Below are 16,794 nucleotides of genomic sequence, written 5' to 3'. Positions count from 1 at the left end.
GGATTTTAGTTTCTGTTGCTGTTTTTAAGACACATGTCACTGTGTAACCCTAGCTGGCCTGGAACTTTCTATGCAGATAAGGCTAGCCTCTCATTCACAGAGATTTGCTTGCCTCTGCCTCCTAAGTGATAAAGGTTAAAGGCACCAACACACCAAGCTTGGAGGTTTTAGTGTTGATAAACTTCGGGGTATCAATTGTTCTGTCTGTCTGACTCTCTGTCTGTCTGTCTCTCTGTCTGTCTGTCTCTCCCCCCCTTCTCTCTCCCTCCCTCTCTCTCTCTTCCCCCCCCCCCCCTCTCTCTCTCTCTCTCTCTCTGTTTTTCAAGACAAGGTTTCTCTGTGTAGCCTTGGCTGTCCTGGACTCCCTTCATAGACCAGGCTGGCCTCGAACTTAGAGAGAGTGCTGAGATTAAAGGCGTGTGCCACCACACCCCGCTCCATTTTTTATTCTTGTCTGTCTGTCTGTCTATCTATTATCTACTATTTTGATTTGTCCGTGTAGCCTTGGCTGCCCTGGACTCACTTTGTAGACCAGGGTGGCCTTGAACTTACACCGATCCTCCTGCCTCTGCCTTCCTGAGTGCTGGAATTAAAGGTGTGTACCACCATGCCTGGCCATTTTTAATTTTTTTGCGTATAAAAATATTTGACTAATCCAAGGGCTCTTCACTCGCCATACAGCGATCCTGCCTGCTGTCATCATCGTCATCATCATTTCTTTTTGAATCAGCCATACAGTATTGACTCTTTGAATCTGGCTTCGTTTTAGAGCATTAAGTCTGACTTTTTATAACAGTAGATTATTATGTTTTATTGCTATGCAGTATTCTATTATATGACTGCACTAGTGTTTTATTTGAACAATATTTGGATTGTTTAGCTCTTGGCTGTTAGGATGAAACCGTTCATGAATGCTCTTACACTTGCCTCCAATGAACATATGCATTAGTCTCTGTGGGTGTATTTCTTAGGAATAGAATTATGAGGTTATTGCATAGGCATATATTAACTCTAATTCTATTGCTTAATACTTTTCTAACATGATTTTATTAGTTTTTGTTTGTGTGAACACATTTTGGAGAATTTTACCTTTAAAAAAAATTAAGCTAAATGGGTAGTTTGTTGGTGTAAACTTTATGTACAAAATGCACCCATTTTACAAATATAATTGCTTCATACATTGGGTACCACTTGGTTTTGTCAGTCTGCGTTGTGCCTATTTTAATGCATGTGTAATGCCATCTGACACGTTGAACAAGGCAGCGTTGCCATTTCTCTAGTACTTAGTTTTTGTGGTGCAAAGAATGACAAAGTTTTGGTTGAAAGTGCATCATGTAAATTCCCTGACCACTCATGGTAGCTCAGGGGAGCCCATCACTAAGTCATGATCTCAGTGGAGTGGTTAAAAGCTCCCCAGGTGGTTCTAAGGTTGATAACTCATGGCATATGTGAATGAGGCATTCGATTGCTTCGTGAGGCCTTGCTGTACACTGTAGGGATAAAGCCTCAGCTATGAAATTTTCATTAATTATGTGCCCTATTAATTTATCCCAACTTTACCCCATTGAAAGAATTCAAGAAGATAATTCCCAGAGCTGGCTCCACAGCCATTAGCACTTGCTGCTCTTGCAGAAGGCCCAAATTTAGGTCCCAGTACCCATGTGGGCTGGCTCACAATCAACACAACTCCAGCCCCGGGAGATGTAATGCCCTCTTCTGACCTCTGTGGTACCCAAATCCAGAAACACACACATACACATAGTTAGAATGCGCGCGCGCTCGCTCTCGCTCTCGCGCTCTCTCTCTCTCTCTCTCTCTCTCTCTCTCTCTCTCTCTCTCTCTAGGAAGCAGGTAAACCATGTTTTCTGCTTATTCAGTTACACTATATAGACATTCTCTGCATTTTCTGATTTTGCATTTCTCCTTGTGTTATAAGGTTAATTCTGTTTTAAAAGTATATTCAACTACTATATGATTCAAGTCAAGAGTCAACTATTATAAAAATGAATGCATTTTTTTTTCTGTCAGCATAACAAATCTAGTCACGTAGAGTATTTGACCAATTTTGATCTTTTCCTTAACCATGACAGTGAATGTGCCCTGTTAAGTTAGAATTAACAGGACATGAAAGAAAAGAGGCACAATTTGGTGTTGCCTTGTAAAATAAAAAGTGAAAAGTGTGATCTGCTTTTTATTTGTCTCCAGACAAGCTGGGTTTTAAAAGATTGTTTCCAAAGATCCAGCAGATATAGTGTGTGCTTTCTACTCATTCAGAGGTGGCACATGCTGGATTGTGCTCACCTGCCAGACTTGATTATCAGTTCTTAAAGAATTTGTAACCCTGCTGTTACGCTATTTCGAAGTTTTAACTGTATGGCCTTAAGATTAGGGTGTGGAGAGATGTCTCTGACTAATTAACACTTGCTGCTCTTCGAGAGGACCTGAGTTCAGTTCTCAGCGCCCACCTTAGATGGTCCAAACTAACTGTAAGTCCTGATCCAGGGGATCTGATCCGTTCCACAGGCCTCCATGGGCACCACATACATGTATCATACATGCACACAGAACTACACATAAGCAAAAAAAAAAAAAAAACAAAACAAAACAAAAACAAAAAAAACCAAAAACCTCCCAAACCAAAAAACAAATCTTTAAATTTACAACCAAATGAACATGTTTTTAAAACAAAGGTAATATAAAACTTACTAGTACCTAAATATTTTCTGTTGTATATGCTTGTGTTATTTGTGTTATAATATGTCCATAGCAGAAATACTATGCCATGGTATTGCACTGAACATCTTTTCTTGTTCTGAATTCAGTCAGGTCATATTAGAAGCTTGAGAAATCAACCTCAGTTTGTATGGACACCACAAAAATAAGCAAAACATTAACAATCCAACAAGATTGGGTGTATTTTAGCTTTTTTTTCCAGGAGACGTGGTTCATTGTGGTGGAAGGAGTGACAGCGCTGGCCACATTTGTGTCCGCGGTCGGGAAGCAGTGAGCGATTAGTGCTCAGCTGGTTCTCTGCTCCTGTAGCTTCCCTGGGCTCCAGCCCCTTCCTCCTGGTCTTTCTTGCCCCTCTCCCATGCTCCATCTCCTTTCCTCTTCTAACTCCTCCTCCCTTGGCTGCAGGAAGTCCAGCCCTATTCTCTCCCCTGCTCATCAATTGGCTGTAAGCTGCTTTATTGACACATCAGGGGGACAGTTGGGGAGCAGAGTTTACACAACATTTAGACAGGGAATCAGAATTTAAACTACACAATAACCTTATGTCTACAGGCCTCGAAGTCAGGGATCCACCTGCCTGTGCCTCTCAAGTGCTCCAGAATTTCCCGGCTAAACCCAGTAGTTTTTAAAAAGCTTACTTTAAAAAACAAAAATGGGAGGGGGTACTGGAGAGATGGCTCAGAGGTTAAGAGCACTGACTGCTCTTCCAGAGGTCCTGAGTTCAATTCCCAGCAAGCACATGGTGGCTCACAACCATCCATACCCTTTAATGGCTTCTTCTGACATGCAGGCGTACATGCAGATAGAACACTCATACGCATAAAACAAATAAATAAAATATAGTTTTAAAATTCTTCCAGAGGATACTCAGTGAATTTATTTCCAGTGCTAATGATAAAATCCAGAGTCTTGCTAATAAATTTCTTAATTGTATTTTGATTCAAGTCTGTAGGTTAAATGTACATGTGTACAAGTGGGAGAATAGCTAGACTCAGGCGTCACCATTAAACACATGCACACTGGGAGTTACTGCTTCTGCCCCTGACAGATACTTATTCCAGTGCCATTATCTTAGTGGCTATCACTGTTAAAATTTAAGGCACGTGTAACACGTTTAAAAAGACATCAGTGGCTAACAGAGGGGAGAGGAAAGATGGTCATTAGTTGACGGTCATATGGGAAGTTGAATAAACTTTGCTTTGAAGGTTTTAAGAGTTTAAAGTTGGAGAAAGTTATGTTAAGATTCTTTATATGAAATTCTCACATTAATTTGTCAGAAAAACCTTAACATCACTACTGAAGCCCACATGTTTTTTGTTTGTTTTGTTTTGTTCATTTTTTTTTTTCTTTTTTGAGACAGTTTTTCTGTGTAGCCCTGGCTGGCCTTGAACTTACAGAGATTCACCTGCCTCTGCCTCCCAAGTGCTGGGATTAAAGGTGTGCACCATCACCACATGGCTGCACACATTTTAATAATAATAATTGATCTATAATTATGCTTTATATGGTTATAAAGTTAGAGAATATATTTTTTAACCATTGCTTTGCTTTTAGAACTATAAAGATAGAGGATAAAACTACAGTTTTTATGGTGCATATATTTAAAATTTTTTGTTATATTAAGAACATTTTTCCTGTAGACAGAAGTTTATTTTGAAGCCCATTAAATAAGACAAGTAAACCCTCTGTAATTTACACACCAAGTGTGGCTTTCTGTAGTATTTCTTGTATTATGAGTGATGGTCTGTCATAATTCTAAGAGGCAAGGATGATGCCCCCTGGCCCTTGTCATTTGTAACTTTTCTTTAAATCCAGGAATTTAGATTGAGTGCAATAAAAGCAGCCAGGTTTTGGTTGTTTTTGTATTTTTGGTTTTTTTGGTATTGTTATCATGGGATGTGTGTGTATGTGCATGCATGAGTGCGCACGTGTGCAACATACAATAGATGCATAATATATCATTTGGTCATAAAAGTATTAGGCTGGTAGGTAGTAAGTGTATGTAAATAAGTCTTAAAAATGTTCTTTTTATAGCTTGGTATTAGTATGGCTTTTCTTTTCTCTTTAATTTAAACTTTTTTTTTCTTTTTAATTAGGAGTCTGCCATGGCTCAAGAATCTCCCAAAAATTCTGCAGCAGAAATTCCAGTAACTAGTAATGGAGAAGTTGATGACTCCCATGAACATGGCTATAATAGGGTAAGAGCACTTTACTTTCTATTAATGCAAAGAATCTGGCGAGGTTTTGCTAATGATCTAAGAGTGTTATAAGGAATAGGAGGAGGCTGTGATACTGATTGGCCAGGGTCAGGCTCCAGGATCATAAGCTTTGCTGTGTAGCTCAGTAATAGGCAACATACAAACAAAAACTTAAGATTTCATGGCATTAACCACATGACAATTTATCTTATAATTTTGGCATATACTTTTACATAGCTTTTTTTACTTTCATAAGAAAAAACAGTAAGTTCAGTATCTTACCCTTTTAAATATTATTTGTAAATATAATGTATCCTGTTTAAATTTAGCATCATCTAACTGCTTTGCTTAAAGGCATGTAATTCCTAAACTCTTGATTTTGTCATTGTTTTAGTTTCTCTTTGGTTGCTGTTGTAAAGTACCATGATCAAATGTGGCTTGTGGAAGAGAGAGGTTATTTTGCCTATGGTCTTAGAAAGAGAGTCCATTGTGGGTAGGAAGTCATGGTGTAGAGGTAGGAACAGGAAGCTGGCTGATCAGATTTCTAGCCACACACAGGAAGCGCAAACTGAGAACAGGAAGCGTAGTGAGGCTGAAAACTCTTTTTTTTTTTTTTGGTTTTTCGAGACAGGGTCTCTCTGTGTCGCCTTGGCTGTCCTAGACTCGCTTTGTAGACCAGGCTGGTCTTGAACTCACAGCGATCCACCTGCCTCTGCCTCCTGAGTGCTGGGATTAAAGGCGTGTGCCACCAGGCCCTGCAAGGCTATAAACTCTTAAAGCCCATGCCCTAGTGGCGTACTTCCTCCAGTGAGGTTCTGCCTCAAAAAGCCTCTGTAACTTCCTCAAACAACGCCATCAACCGGGCATCAGGTATTCAAACACACGAGCCTATGGGGGACATGTCCCATTGGAACCACCAAAGCAGCTAATATCCTGAAAGCCGCATAATTAACTCAGAAAGAAACTGAAATTTGAGCCGTCATGGTGGCGCACACCTTTAATCCCAGCACTCGGGAGGCAGAGGCAGGTGGATCGCTGTGAGTTCGAGGCCAGCCTGGTCAAAAAGTGAGTCCAGGATAACCAAGGCTACACAGAGAAACCCTGTCTCGAAAAACCAAAAAGAAAAAAAAAAAAAAAAAAAAAAGAAACTGAAATTTGAGGTGAGTTTTTGTGTGTGTGTATGTGCTGGGATAGAACCTGGAACCTTGTGAAGGCTAAGCATACACTGTGCCACTGAGCTACAACTCTGCCCTGGTGCACTTAATTTTCCTCTGCCTCCAAATTTGAAATTCAATTTAATGCATTTATAATGCAAAAATGTGAGATTGGAAATAATCTGAGTTCAAATTTCAGCTGTATCATTTCTAACAGTGCAACTTTGAGACTGTTTCAGTTTCTATAGTAAAAATACTTACCTTCATGCAAATATTAGAAGCGAGATGAGTAATGTGCCTTAAAGGCAGAATGATAGTGACACTTGTTATTTCTGAGACTAAACACTCTTCTAATGACATTGATACAAGTGTACAATTTAACTAAAAATATGGTCTTGAATAGGTAGTTTTGTTTTATTATGCTTGTTGTTTGTTTGCTTTTTAGACAGGGCCTCACTGTGTAGCTCTGGCTGCCCTGGAATTCACTGTGTAGAACACGCTGGCCTTGAACTCACAGATATATGCTTGCTTCTGCCTCCTATGTACATAGCAGCGTGCTCCTCACTCCTTCCCTCTCCCTCTCCCTGTCTCCCCCCACCCCCCGCCTTTGTATTTGTGTGTGTGCACAATTGAAAAACTAGTGCCTGAAAAGTTCTTAAATTCTTTTATAGTTCAGATATGCTTGTACTTCCTATGTGAGAATGATTTTCAGCTCAGGCCTCTCAGTCTGTGCCAACTAACTTGTTGCTGTGGGGCATTTGCCTGTGCTTTGTAGACTGATTAGCATAGCCTTGACTTCTTCCAGCTGCCTGCCTGCCAGAGGCCCCTGTCTTTCCTGACTAGAAGATAAGTCTTCATGCATTGCTCAGCATCTGTAAGGGAAGGGAGAAGCTCACTTCTGGATGGAACTACTATTTTAGTCTCCATGCCTGAGAGTGATCTTGTGGGGGTTGTTTTGTTTTTTGTTTTGGCCAGGACAGAATACTTGAGAATAAATACTTGATAAAGAAAACAGGTTTATTTAAATCATAGTCCTAGAGGGAGGGGAGTCAAGATTAGGTGGCTGCTTAGTGCTTGTAACACAGAGAGAGGGTGTTGTGAGTGGTAGGACAAGGAAGGAAATAGTTGTAGCACCCTGTTCTTGAGAGCATTGTTCTACTCTTGAGAGTAGAGCCATTTATGTCTCTCAGAAGCCTCTTTATTTTTTCTTTCAAGATTTATTATTATGTATTATGCCTTCACATACACCTGCAGGCCAGAAGAGGGCATCAGATCATATTATAGAATGTTGTGAGCCACCATGTGGTTGCTGGGAATTGAACTCAGGACCTTTGGAAGAGCAGACAGTGCTCTTAACCTCTGAGCCATTTCTCTAGCCCCTCAGAAGCCTCTTTTTTTTTTTTTTTTTTAACACTGCAGCATAAATGGCAGCATAAACGTCACCAGGAACAGACCACATGTACACTAGTTATTTCTCTTACTTGCAGGTACTTTAATTTGGCTTCTGAGCATGTGTAGTCCAGAATAGGGTAGTTGAAGGAAGACTCACATTCTCAGTATGCAATGAAAGCTTTCACCTCCAGCATAAACCTGCACACTAAGGAAACCGAAGTTACTGTCATCACCATCTGTTACCAGTTACTTAATAAATATCTATTACTTCAATAGCTCACTGTACCAAAATTCTAATCAGTTTTTCTTCCAAAGTCTGATAACTACTTTAGCACATTTATTCTATGGGTATTTATTAAGTAGCTGTTCTGTACCACACAAGGCACTGGAGACAGGGCAATGAAAAAATACCTACCACCCAAGAATTGACACCCTAAAAGACTGAAGGTGAACCGTCTCAGCACTTGGGAGCAGATGCAGGAGGATTGCTGTGCATTCTAAGCTAGCTTATCTACGTAGTAAGTTCTAGGTCAGCCAGGGATACAGAGTAGGATCTGTCCCAACACAAACAATTAACAGAAATATCTAGTGAAGGTAGAAGACTCACATATAGTGAAATGTACTATATACAAAGACTGTTAGGAGGTACCTCAGTGGCAGAGTGTGCACCCAGCAGCCACAGTGCAAAAGGTAACAATCAAAATTTGAAGTTAGGTTCCGTATTGGAAAAGTCACCACTTTCAACCTATTCTTTTTCTTAAAATTCCTTATTAGAGTATGGCTTATACACAGGGGAAAGGCACCAGCGTGAAGTGTATAGCTCTATGAAACTGCCACTGAATAAAGATTCAGAATATTTCTGGGAACTCAGACCATGCTCTCATTACCTGTTGCTAGGCAGTATGCCTCCCCTTTCCAGGGTGGCCACCACTAATGTAAATCTGTCTAGTTTGTCTGTCTGTCTGTCTGTCTGTCTGTCTGTCTGTCTGTCTGTCAATCAATCTATTTAGTTCGTTTGGTTGTTTTGAGACAAGGTCTTCTTACGTAGCTTAGGCTGGCCTCAAACTTGTGAAACCCCCCTCCCCCATTGCCTCAGTCCCTCAAATGCAAGCTGTACCCGCATGCCTACCTCATGGATTGCTTTTCACTGTGCATTTTTATTACCAGTGGAGTCATGCAGTTTGGATTTGTGAACTCACTTTCACTAAATGTCTGTGAGACTCTTTGTATTGTTGCTTGTAGCGGTACTTTGTTCTTTTATTATAGTTTCCTATTTGTAATCTGTTTTTAGTTGGTAGATAGCCAGGATGTATCTAGTCCTTGTGCGAAGGACAACTTCACTCATGATGCACACCTGAAACAGAAGTGAGTGCACAGGTCATGAGTACACAAATGTTTGACAGTTGACAGTGTCACTACAATGAATGAGATTGCTAGTGTTCAGCACCTTAGCTAGCTCTTGGTGTATGATGTATCATTCCGCTGTAGGTGTGCTTATAGGGGCAGAGTGATGACCTAGTATGCACTTCTCTGACGGGCAGTGATGTGAGCAGTTGGGCTTTTAGATATGGTCTTGGGAAGTGACTTTTCTCGGCCCGTGTTTTAATTGGGTGTGAACCTTTTTCTAAGTAATTTGTAGAAATTTATATTCTGGTGTTAAGTTTCCCCTTTGGATGTATATATTACAGATGCTAGCTTCCTTCCACCATAGGCTTTGTGCTTTATACATGGGTATCTTCCATGTGTTTAAAAGTGTTATATATTACTTTAACAAAACAGTGGCTTTCGTTGGACAGTTTTCTGCCCTCCTCTTTCTTTCCTTTTTTACTTTGTGCCAAGAGTGGAACCCAGAGCCTAGTGTATGCCAAGGAAGTACTCTGCTACTGAGATACAGCCCTCAACATTTTTCCAGAAAAGAATGCCAGTAGACAAAGATATGAAAGTGTGCTCAACAGCCCTGACCCACCAGGAAACAATAGTGAATTATCTCACGTTTCTTAGGGTGGCTTTTATCAGAAGGCAAAAAAAAAGGGGGGGGAGTGTGTCAGGTGTTAGTGTACTTGCCTAGCATTTGTGAGGTATTCAACCCCCTCCCCCATTTATAAAGACAGGACATGAATATAAGACAAATATTGGGCTATTATGAAGAAACCTTAATCACCACTGGTGGAGGTGTCAGTTACTTTTTTTTGTGCTAATATACAAAGACTGAGGCAACTTACAGAACGGTTTATTGGGCTTCAGAGCGTGAGTGAGTCATAATTATGGCCAGGAGCATGACAGCAGGCAGGCAGACATGGTTTCTGAGCGGTAGCTGAGAGCTCACATCCTTATCCAGAAGTTGGAGGCAGAAGGCGCTAACTGGGAATGGTGTGGGCTGTTTGAAACTCAAGCCCATCCCCAGGGACACATCCAGAAAACCACCTCTCCTCCTTCCCAAGCAGTTAAATAAGTGGACACATGCAGGCCGTTCTCATTCAAACCACCACAGCAGGAATATAAACAGCTATTATAAAAAACAGTATAGGGGGCCTGTAATACCAGCCCTCAGGAGGAAGAGGCAGGTGGATCTCTGTGACTTGGAGGCTAGCCTGGTCTACAAAGCGAGTCCAAGACAGCCATGGCTATGCAGAGAAACCCTGTCTTGAAAAACTTTAAAAAAAAAAAAAAGTATAAAGTTTCACATGAGTTCACAGTGGTAATTTACAGACTTGCAATGATTTGGTTGACCAGCTGGTGTCACTGTGGCACAAGCAATGCAATTAGAAAACCCATTAAAGTTGAAATTTTTGTTTTTGCCTGCATATTGTGTGTTTTTATCTGACTTTTTTGACTTATTCTGAGAGGCCATCCTCCATGTTCACATTTCTGTAGAGATTGTAATGGAAATGCTTATGCTAGAAATCTCTTTAGTGGCACCATAGTCCTTGGCTCATATCTAGAGATACTTAGTCTCTCAGGTGCTTTCTCTGCTCCTCAGCAAAGATACCATTTTTTTCTTTTCCAAGTAAAAGAGTTTTGTTCTTTAAAGTTTAATCTTCACAGAAGTCTGGTTATCCTTCAACTCTTCTACTGTACTCTATTTACAATAGATACTATTAAAAATTACTAAACAGCAACTAAGTGAAGTGGATAAATCTGCTAATCCCAGTTTAGGGGGAAGAGGCCAGAGGACTAGGGCTAATCTCTGCTACACAGTAAGATCAAGGCCTGACTGGGCAATGTGAGACTCTGTCTCAGAAACTACAGTTAAGCCACAAAATAGAAAGCAAAAAGGAAATATGGTGAATGTTGTTATGTTTGCTAACTAATAACTAGATATTGCAAGTTGTACCTTGAGTTAAAGAGATGGAAACACAAGTTACACATGGTTACGTTTCTTGTCTATTCACCTGTAATTGTCAGGTTAGGGAAGGTACTTCATTATCAGAGCAGAAATGGGACTTTTCCTGTGGAGTATTCAAAACAAAAATACATAGTTTGGGTGTTTCCTACCTAAGAACTCTTAGAAAGATTACATGTATATACTAAGCTATCAAAATTTCCGTTTAAGTGTAGGGAATTAGAATGCAGAGCAGAGCTAGGTCAGCAGTTCTGAAGAGCAGAGCTTCCTAGAGACCTTCGGCTCTCAGTGCTTTGCTGCATCAGACTGGGCGCTCAGCTGGACTTGCTAGCATTACGTAGCTGTTCCCAGGGCTGTGTGCTTTGCCTGTAATTGCAGTGAGGGGTGAGAATTTTCTCTCATTTCCTTATTTGCAAGCCTGGCAAAAATGCTTGGTGTGTAATAGAGGCTTTCGTCTCATAAATGTCTTATGAGTAAACATTTACTTTGTTAGAGCTGGCCTAGAAGTAAGGCTTCTAGACCTGGGGCAGGGCCGGGGGAGCATCACACTTTTAGATCCTCTACGTCTTGCATCCTTAACTTGTACTGCTTGGGCTCTTTGCTTTTCAGGATATGCAGTCTTTGTTGATTTTTAAAAAAATAATGTGTAGAAAAATGATAGAGTTGGTCAAATAATGTGGTAGGAGAAAATAATTGCCTGAGGAATTGCTCATCAAACCAAGAACTAAAAGCTAAGTTAGGCAGGTGAAGGGTGAGGAATGGTCCCCTCAAAAGCACCTGTAAAGAGTCTAAAGGAGGTGGGAAGACAGGAAGATTGGCTGGTCACATGCCAGAATTGGGGGGGGGGGCTGAGTGTGAGTGCGAGAGTGTGTGTGTGTGTGTGTGTGTGTGTGTGTGTGTGTGTGTGTGTGTGTGTGTTGGAGGTGGGGGCATAAAGTGTATGAGAAGTGACACTAGAGAGAGAAGAAGAGAGTAGACCCTGTAAAATCTCAAAGCCATGTTAAGGGACTAACATGTAGAAGGCAGTAACCAGCTTCACATTTTGGAAAGTTGTATCTGAGCTGAACACGGTGTTCACACCTTGGGAGGCACAGGCAGAAGGGTCATGAGTTAGAAGTGAGCCTGGGCTTCTTAGCGACTTCAAGGTCACTCTAAGGATGCGTAGCCAGACCCTGTGAAAACAAGGTGGGGCGTGGAGGGGAGGAGGGGGAAGAAAGTTGTTTCTCACTACAGTGTAAAGATTCCATTGCAGGGCTGACAGGACAAGAGACAAGGAAAACAAGAATAGTCACCAAGACAAGAGAGGTAAGACCTAGACTCTGTAGAGAACGCAGAACCACTGATGAGCAGCACACTATTAAAGATAGACAAGTGGGGCTGGAGAGATGGCTCAGTGGTTAAGAGTGCTGCCTGCTCCTCCAGAGGTCCTGAGTTCAATTCCCAGCAACTACGTGGTGGCTCACAACCATCTGTAATGTGATCTGATGCCCTCTTCTGCAGATAAAGCACTCATATACAATAAATAAGTAAATAAAAGATAAAAAAAAAATAAAGATAGACAAGTGGAAAACAGAATACAGTGTAAGAAACCAGAGTAGACCTGCTATAGATTGTAAAATACTTGAAGGATCCTTAGAGACTCTGCTGGTTAGAATTGCTCTCTTATTAATATTTTCCCTTTTAGCCAGAGTAAGAAGGGAAAATTAATTCTTCCACAGTTCTGCTCATATATTCCAGTATCTGCACATCATTAAGGGTGTGTATTTTAAAACATTTACTGAATACTCTGTGTTCTTTATATATGCTTGCTTCACACTGCTGTTCAAGAGTAGATTGTTATGCCAAGTTTTAAATTGCGAATTTAGGTTTTAAATTTCATTATGAGATTGAAGAGATGAATCAGCAGTTAGAGACCTTGCTGCTCTGTAGTGAGCACTGGAGTTTGAATCCCAGCACCTGTGTTAGCAGCTCACAGATGCCTCTAACTCCAGCTCCAAGGCACTCCAGGTCTCCTGCCTCCATAGGCCGCCTGACACACACTCAAACACACAGGTAGACACACTCACACAGTGTAAGTGTAAGATACACTTACACAGACTTCCAAAGGTCTATGAATCCCCCTTCATAGCTTTATAAACTCTAATAGTAGTCTGATTTTGTATCATTTAAAATGTGCTAAAAATGCATATGAAACTTATTTGAAGTTTTTAAAAACATCATATTTGCTTATAGGCTAATTGAAAATTATTAAATGTATTAAATACTTTGGTATTGACCTATAGCTTCAGTAGAGTTCAGACTTAAGGCATTTTTGGTTTGAATTGAGTATCAGCAACATAAAAATGTGAAGAGGGAATTTAGTGTTGGTTATGAATGAACTAATTATTTCAGAAGTATACTTTGAAATATCAAGATAAATACAGTCGCATATATTTGACAAATTGTAAGCTATGCAGTACCTTATAACTGAACATAAAAAATGAAAACTGACAAATTATGTGAAGAAGGTACATTTGAAAATTTTGTACACTGTAAGGCTATATTATATACTTAGAAAATATAACACTCTGGGCTGGAGAGATGGCTCAGTGGTTAGGAACACTGCCTGTTCTTCCAGAGGTCCTGAGTTCAATTCCCAGCAACTACATGGTGGCTCAAAACCATCTACAATATGATCTGATGCCCTATTCTGCAGATAAAGCACTCATATACAATTAATAAATATTTTAAAAAAAGAAAATATAACACTCCCTAAAATAGACAAGTTGACACACTCAGACTTATTAATATTATCTCACAAGTTATCCATTCCTGAATTGTTTTGAACCATCAAGCTGCTAGTCCCTTTTCAGAACTTTGCACCACTTCACTCAAATGCTGCCCTTTTTAATATACTGACAAGAGTTCTGCTTCTTGTAGGGTCATTGCTTTTTGAGTCAGGGAACCCTCGTCACCATGAAGTAGTAAGATTGTCAGGCCGGAGGCTGCCAGTAACAAGGTAGACGGCGTCTCCATCTCTTAAAAGTGCATATGATCAGGGACATATATCCATTTAGTCCTTCACTCCTTCACCTCACACCCAGCACTCCACTATAAAGTTTCTTTGTAAGAATTTGCACAATGTTGTCTTATAAGAAAACAGTTGGCGTGGCTAATGTTCTCTCAGGTAAGTTTAGCTGGCCCAGGACACCTGTATACAATCCATATGTATGCTGCTTGTGCCAGGAACTTTCTTTTCTGTGAAGTACCTGACAAAAGCAGCTGAAGGATATTTTGGCTCACAGTTTGAGTGTCCAGTCCATCAGCAGTGAATCTTGAGGCAGCTGGTCACATTGCACTGGCAGTCCAGGAGCAGAGAGCAGTGGGAGCTGGTGCCCGGCTCACGCTCCCGTTTTCTGTTCAGTGTGAGTCCCTAGCGCACGGAACAATGCCGCCAGCATTACCTTAAGTCTTCCCACCTGAACCAGCATCTAGAAACTCCCCAGGAGACATGACCAGAGGTTTATTTCTATGCTAACTCTAAATCCTATCAAAGTGAAAGTCCAGATTAAGGGCAGCGGCATTTGATTGATTTATTTAGATTTTTTAAGTCTTCATTCTTTTCCTAAGGAGAGCTTATCTTTGCCGAAAGACACACTTCTAAATAGTTCTCATGAGAAAAAAATGGGGAGACTGGAAATGTAGTGAGTAAAGTAGAATGATATATCAGATCAAATAAGGATATTAAAATAGCAGAAAATGATACTAAATTAAAAGGCAAGTTCTGAGTTTTAAATTTTTATCCCATATTGTATGGGTAAAGTAAAATATAAAGGATTTCTAAAACCTGTAGAGGTTATAGCTCAGTGGCAGAAGATTTGTGTCTTGCATATGCAAGGCCCTGTTTTCTGTTGCCAACATTGAGAGAAGGTTGGGGCTGGGGACAGAGAAAGGCACCTATATCTTTTTGCTTATCACAAAAAGTCTTCTTACAAGTGTGGAGGTTTCGAGACAAGACCACTTTATCTTTCCATCTTTTTTTGGAAACATGTTTGTGACAGTGTCTCTATCACTACTGAGTTAAGTTGCTTTTGTTGAAATCCACACTCTGGCCTCTTCCTTTTTTTTTTTTTTTTTTTTTTTTTTTTTTTTTTTGTTATCTATACATTTCTTTTTTTAATTTAACTTTTACTTTTTAAACAATTAATTCAGATTACATCTCTATTGTTATCCCTTCACTTGTATCTTCTCGTTGTCCTCTCCTTCCCTCTTTTGCCCTATTCCCCTCCCCTAGACCTGTGATAGAAGGGGACCTCCTCCCCCAACTTATGGTCACAGCCTATCAGGTCTCATCCGGATAGCCTAACTTTTAGTACAAAATGTGCTTCTACCGTTTAAAGACTGCCTTTCCTATATTTTTTTATTCATAGGTAGTTTCTGTTATGTGTGTTATCCTTTTATAGCCTCTATGTCCACTTTTATTATCTTCGTTTATCTTTGAGGTGGGTTCTTGCTATTAAACTCCTGGTCTCAATGTCCCTATTTCTGGCTCCCAAGTAGCTGGGCTTAGCAAGCATGTGCCACTGCTCCCATCCAGTGTGCGACATTTTAAAACTTGAAGCTCTCAGACTTAAAAGCCCTTTGTAGGTATAGAGTCGGTGAATATTAGAAGTTAATTATACGGTTGTTTTAAAATGCAGGCATGCCCTAATATAATTAGGATGGCATTGTTAAGTGTATTACTTAATGATGGGTCAGGGATGAGTGCTTATAATTCCATGTTTGGGGACGATAAGGAGATACACTAATGGCTTTGGTGTCTTCTACTGTCTTTGTCATTCATAAAGCAAAAATCACTCATCTTAAATTATATGAAACATATATAATCTTCAGTTGATCCGACTTCAAACATTCAGCAGAGCTCTGTTTATAAGTTAATGTGGGAGAGTATTGTCCTACGTGCTCTTTGTGTGCTGTCTGTGAAGTAAGAATTATTAACCCCCAATTATCTCCATTTTATAATAATGATAAAAAAAAAAAAAGCAACAAGTTAGAGAAGCTGCCTGGGATCACGTGATCATTAAATGACTAAGGCAGGCTCCCAGGTGAGGCTCCTCTGACCCAACTTAAGAACAAATGTCACAGCCATTGCACCAAACTGACTATTGCTATTATTTTTTTTAAAATAATGAATCCACTTGGTATCAAAACTAATTCTTTACTGATAACCAAAATGCTAAGCAGCCTTGTTTTCTTTCTGAAGTTCTGCCTGTATCTTTCCATCTAGAAGGCATATTGTAATGAAGAGATAACCTTGACCCTACCACAGTGTAAATATTTTTCACACTGAAGTTGGTAAATGTTTTTGTTTCAGTCACCATTAGTAACAACTCACTTGAGACACACCTTGCCACAATGCCAGTGAAGATGCTAGTATGGTGAAATGCCAAGGCTGAGGACTGTAGGCCTAAGAAGCTATTCCCAGACGTGCTTCCTCCGTGCTTTGTATTCTGTGATAGATCATTCAGTCACTGCTCTAGCTAGAAAGTTATAAGCTTTAAGGTTAAATAGAAGAAAGTTTTTCAAAACTAAGCAAAGATGCCTTAAATATACATACACACTCACTTATTACAGTAAAGTAAAAATTTAGATTTATATATAGCCTACAAATGCTATAAAAACCAGTAGGAAGTCAATTGACGCATATTAGTTCTCTATTCCTAGGAATAGTTAGGATCTGGAGGAAATCTTAAGTGAATTAATATTTCAGTTATTGAAATGGATTAGCAGAGTGTCAAAGAAAGGATAATCGTAAGCAGTATTAAAGCTCAGAGATATGCTTAGGTGGGAGTGGCTTTAATTCCTGTGTGTTTAATTACAGATCACGTATGCTAGGCCAGAACCAGTGGCACAGGTATAGCTCCAGCACTCAGGAGGCCAAAGTACAAGGGTTGCGGGCTTAAGGCCAGCAAAGTCCTGAATCTAAAATAAAAAT

General features: G+C 40.0%; 1 protein-coding gene across 5 annotated transcripts in view; it reads left to right on the top strand.

The window, feature by feature from the left end:
• Positions 1-16,794, top strand: part of ARFIP1 (ARF interacting protein 1) — an 83,395-nt gene that overhangs the window by 24,719 nt on the left and 41,882 nt on the right. For all 5 annotated transcript variants that reach the window (XM_084768927.1, XM_084768928.1, XM_084768929.1 and 2 more), the window contains one exon: positions 4,830-4,931. In XM_084768927.1, coding sequence (XP_084625053.1) covers positions 4,839-4,931 — 93 coding nt within the window. In that variant the 5' untranslated portion in view covers positions 4,830-4,838. The remainder of the gene's footprint in view (positions 1-4,829; positions 4,932-16,794) is intronic.

Source organism: Acomys minous (assembly GCF_964271855.1).
Source record: "Acomys minous genome assembly, chromosome: 19".
NCBI lineage: Eukaryota > Metazoa > Chordata > Mammalia > Rodentia > Muridae > Acomys > Acomys minous.
The sequence above is the reverse complement of the archived record's forward strand: the minus strand, read 5'-3'. Positions and strand labels throughout refer to the sequence as shown.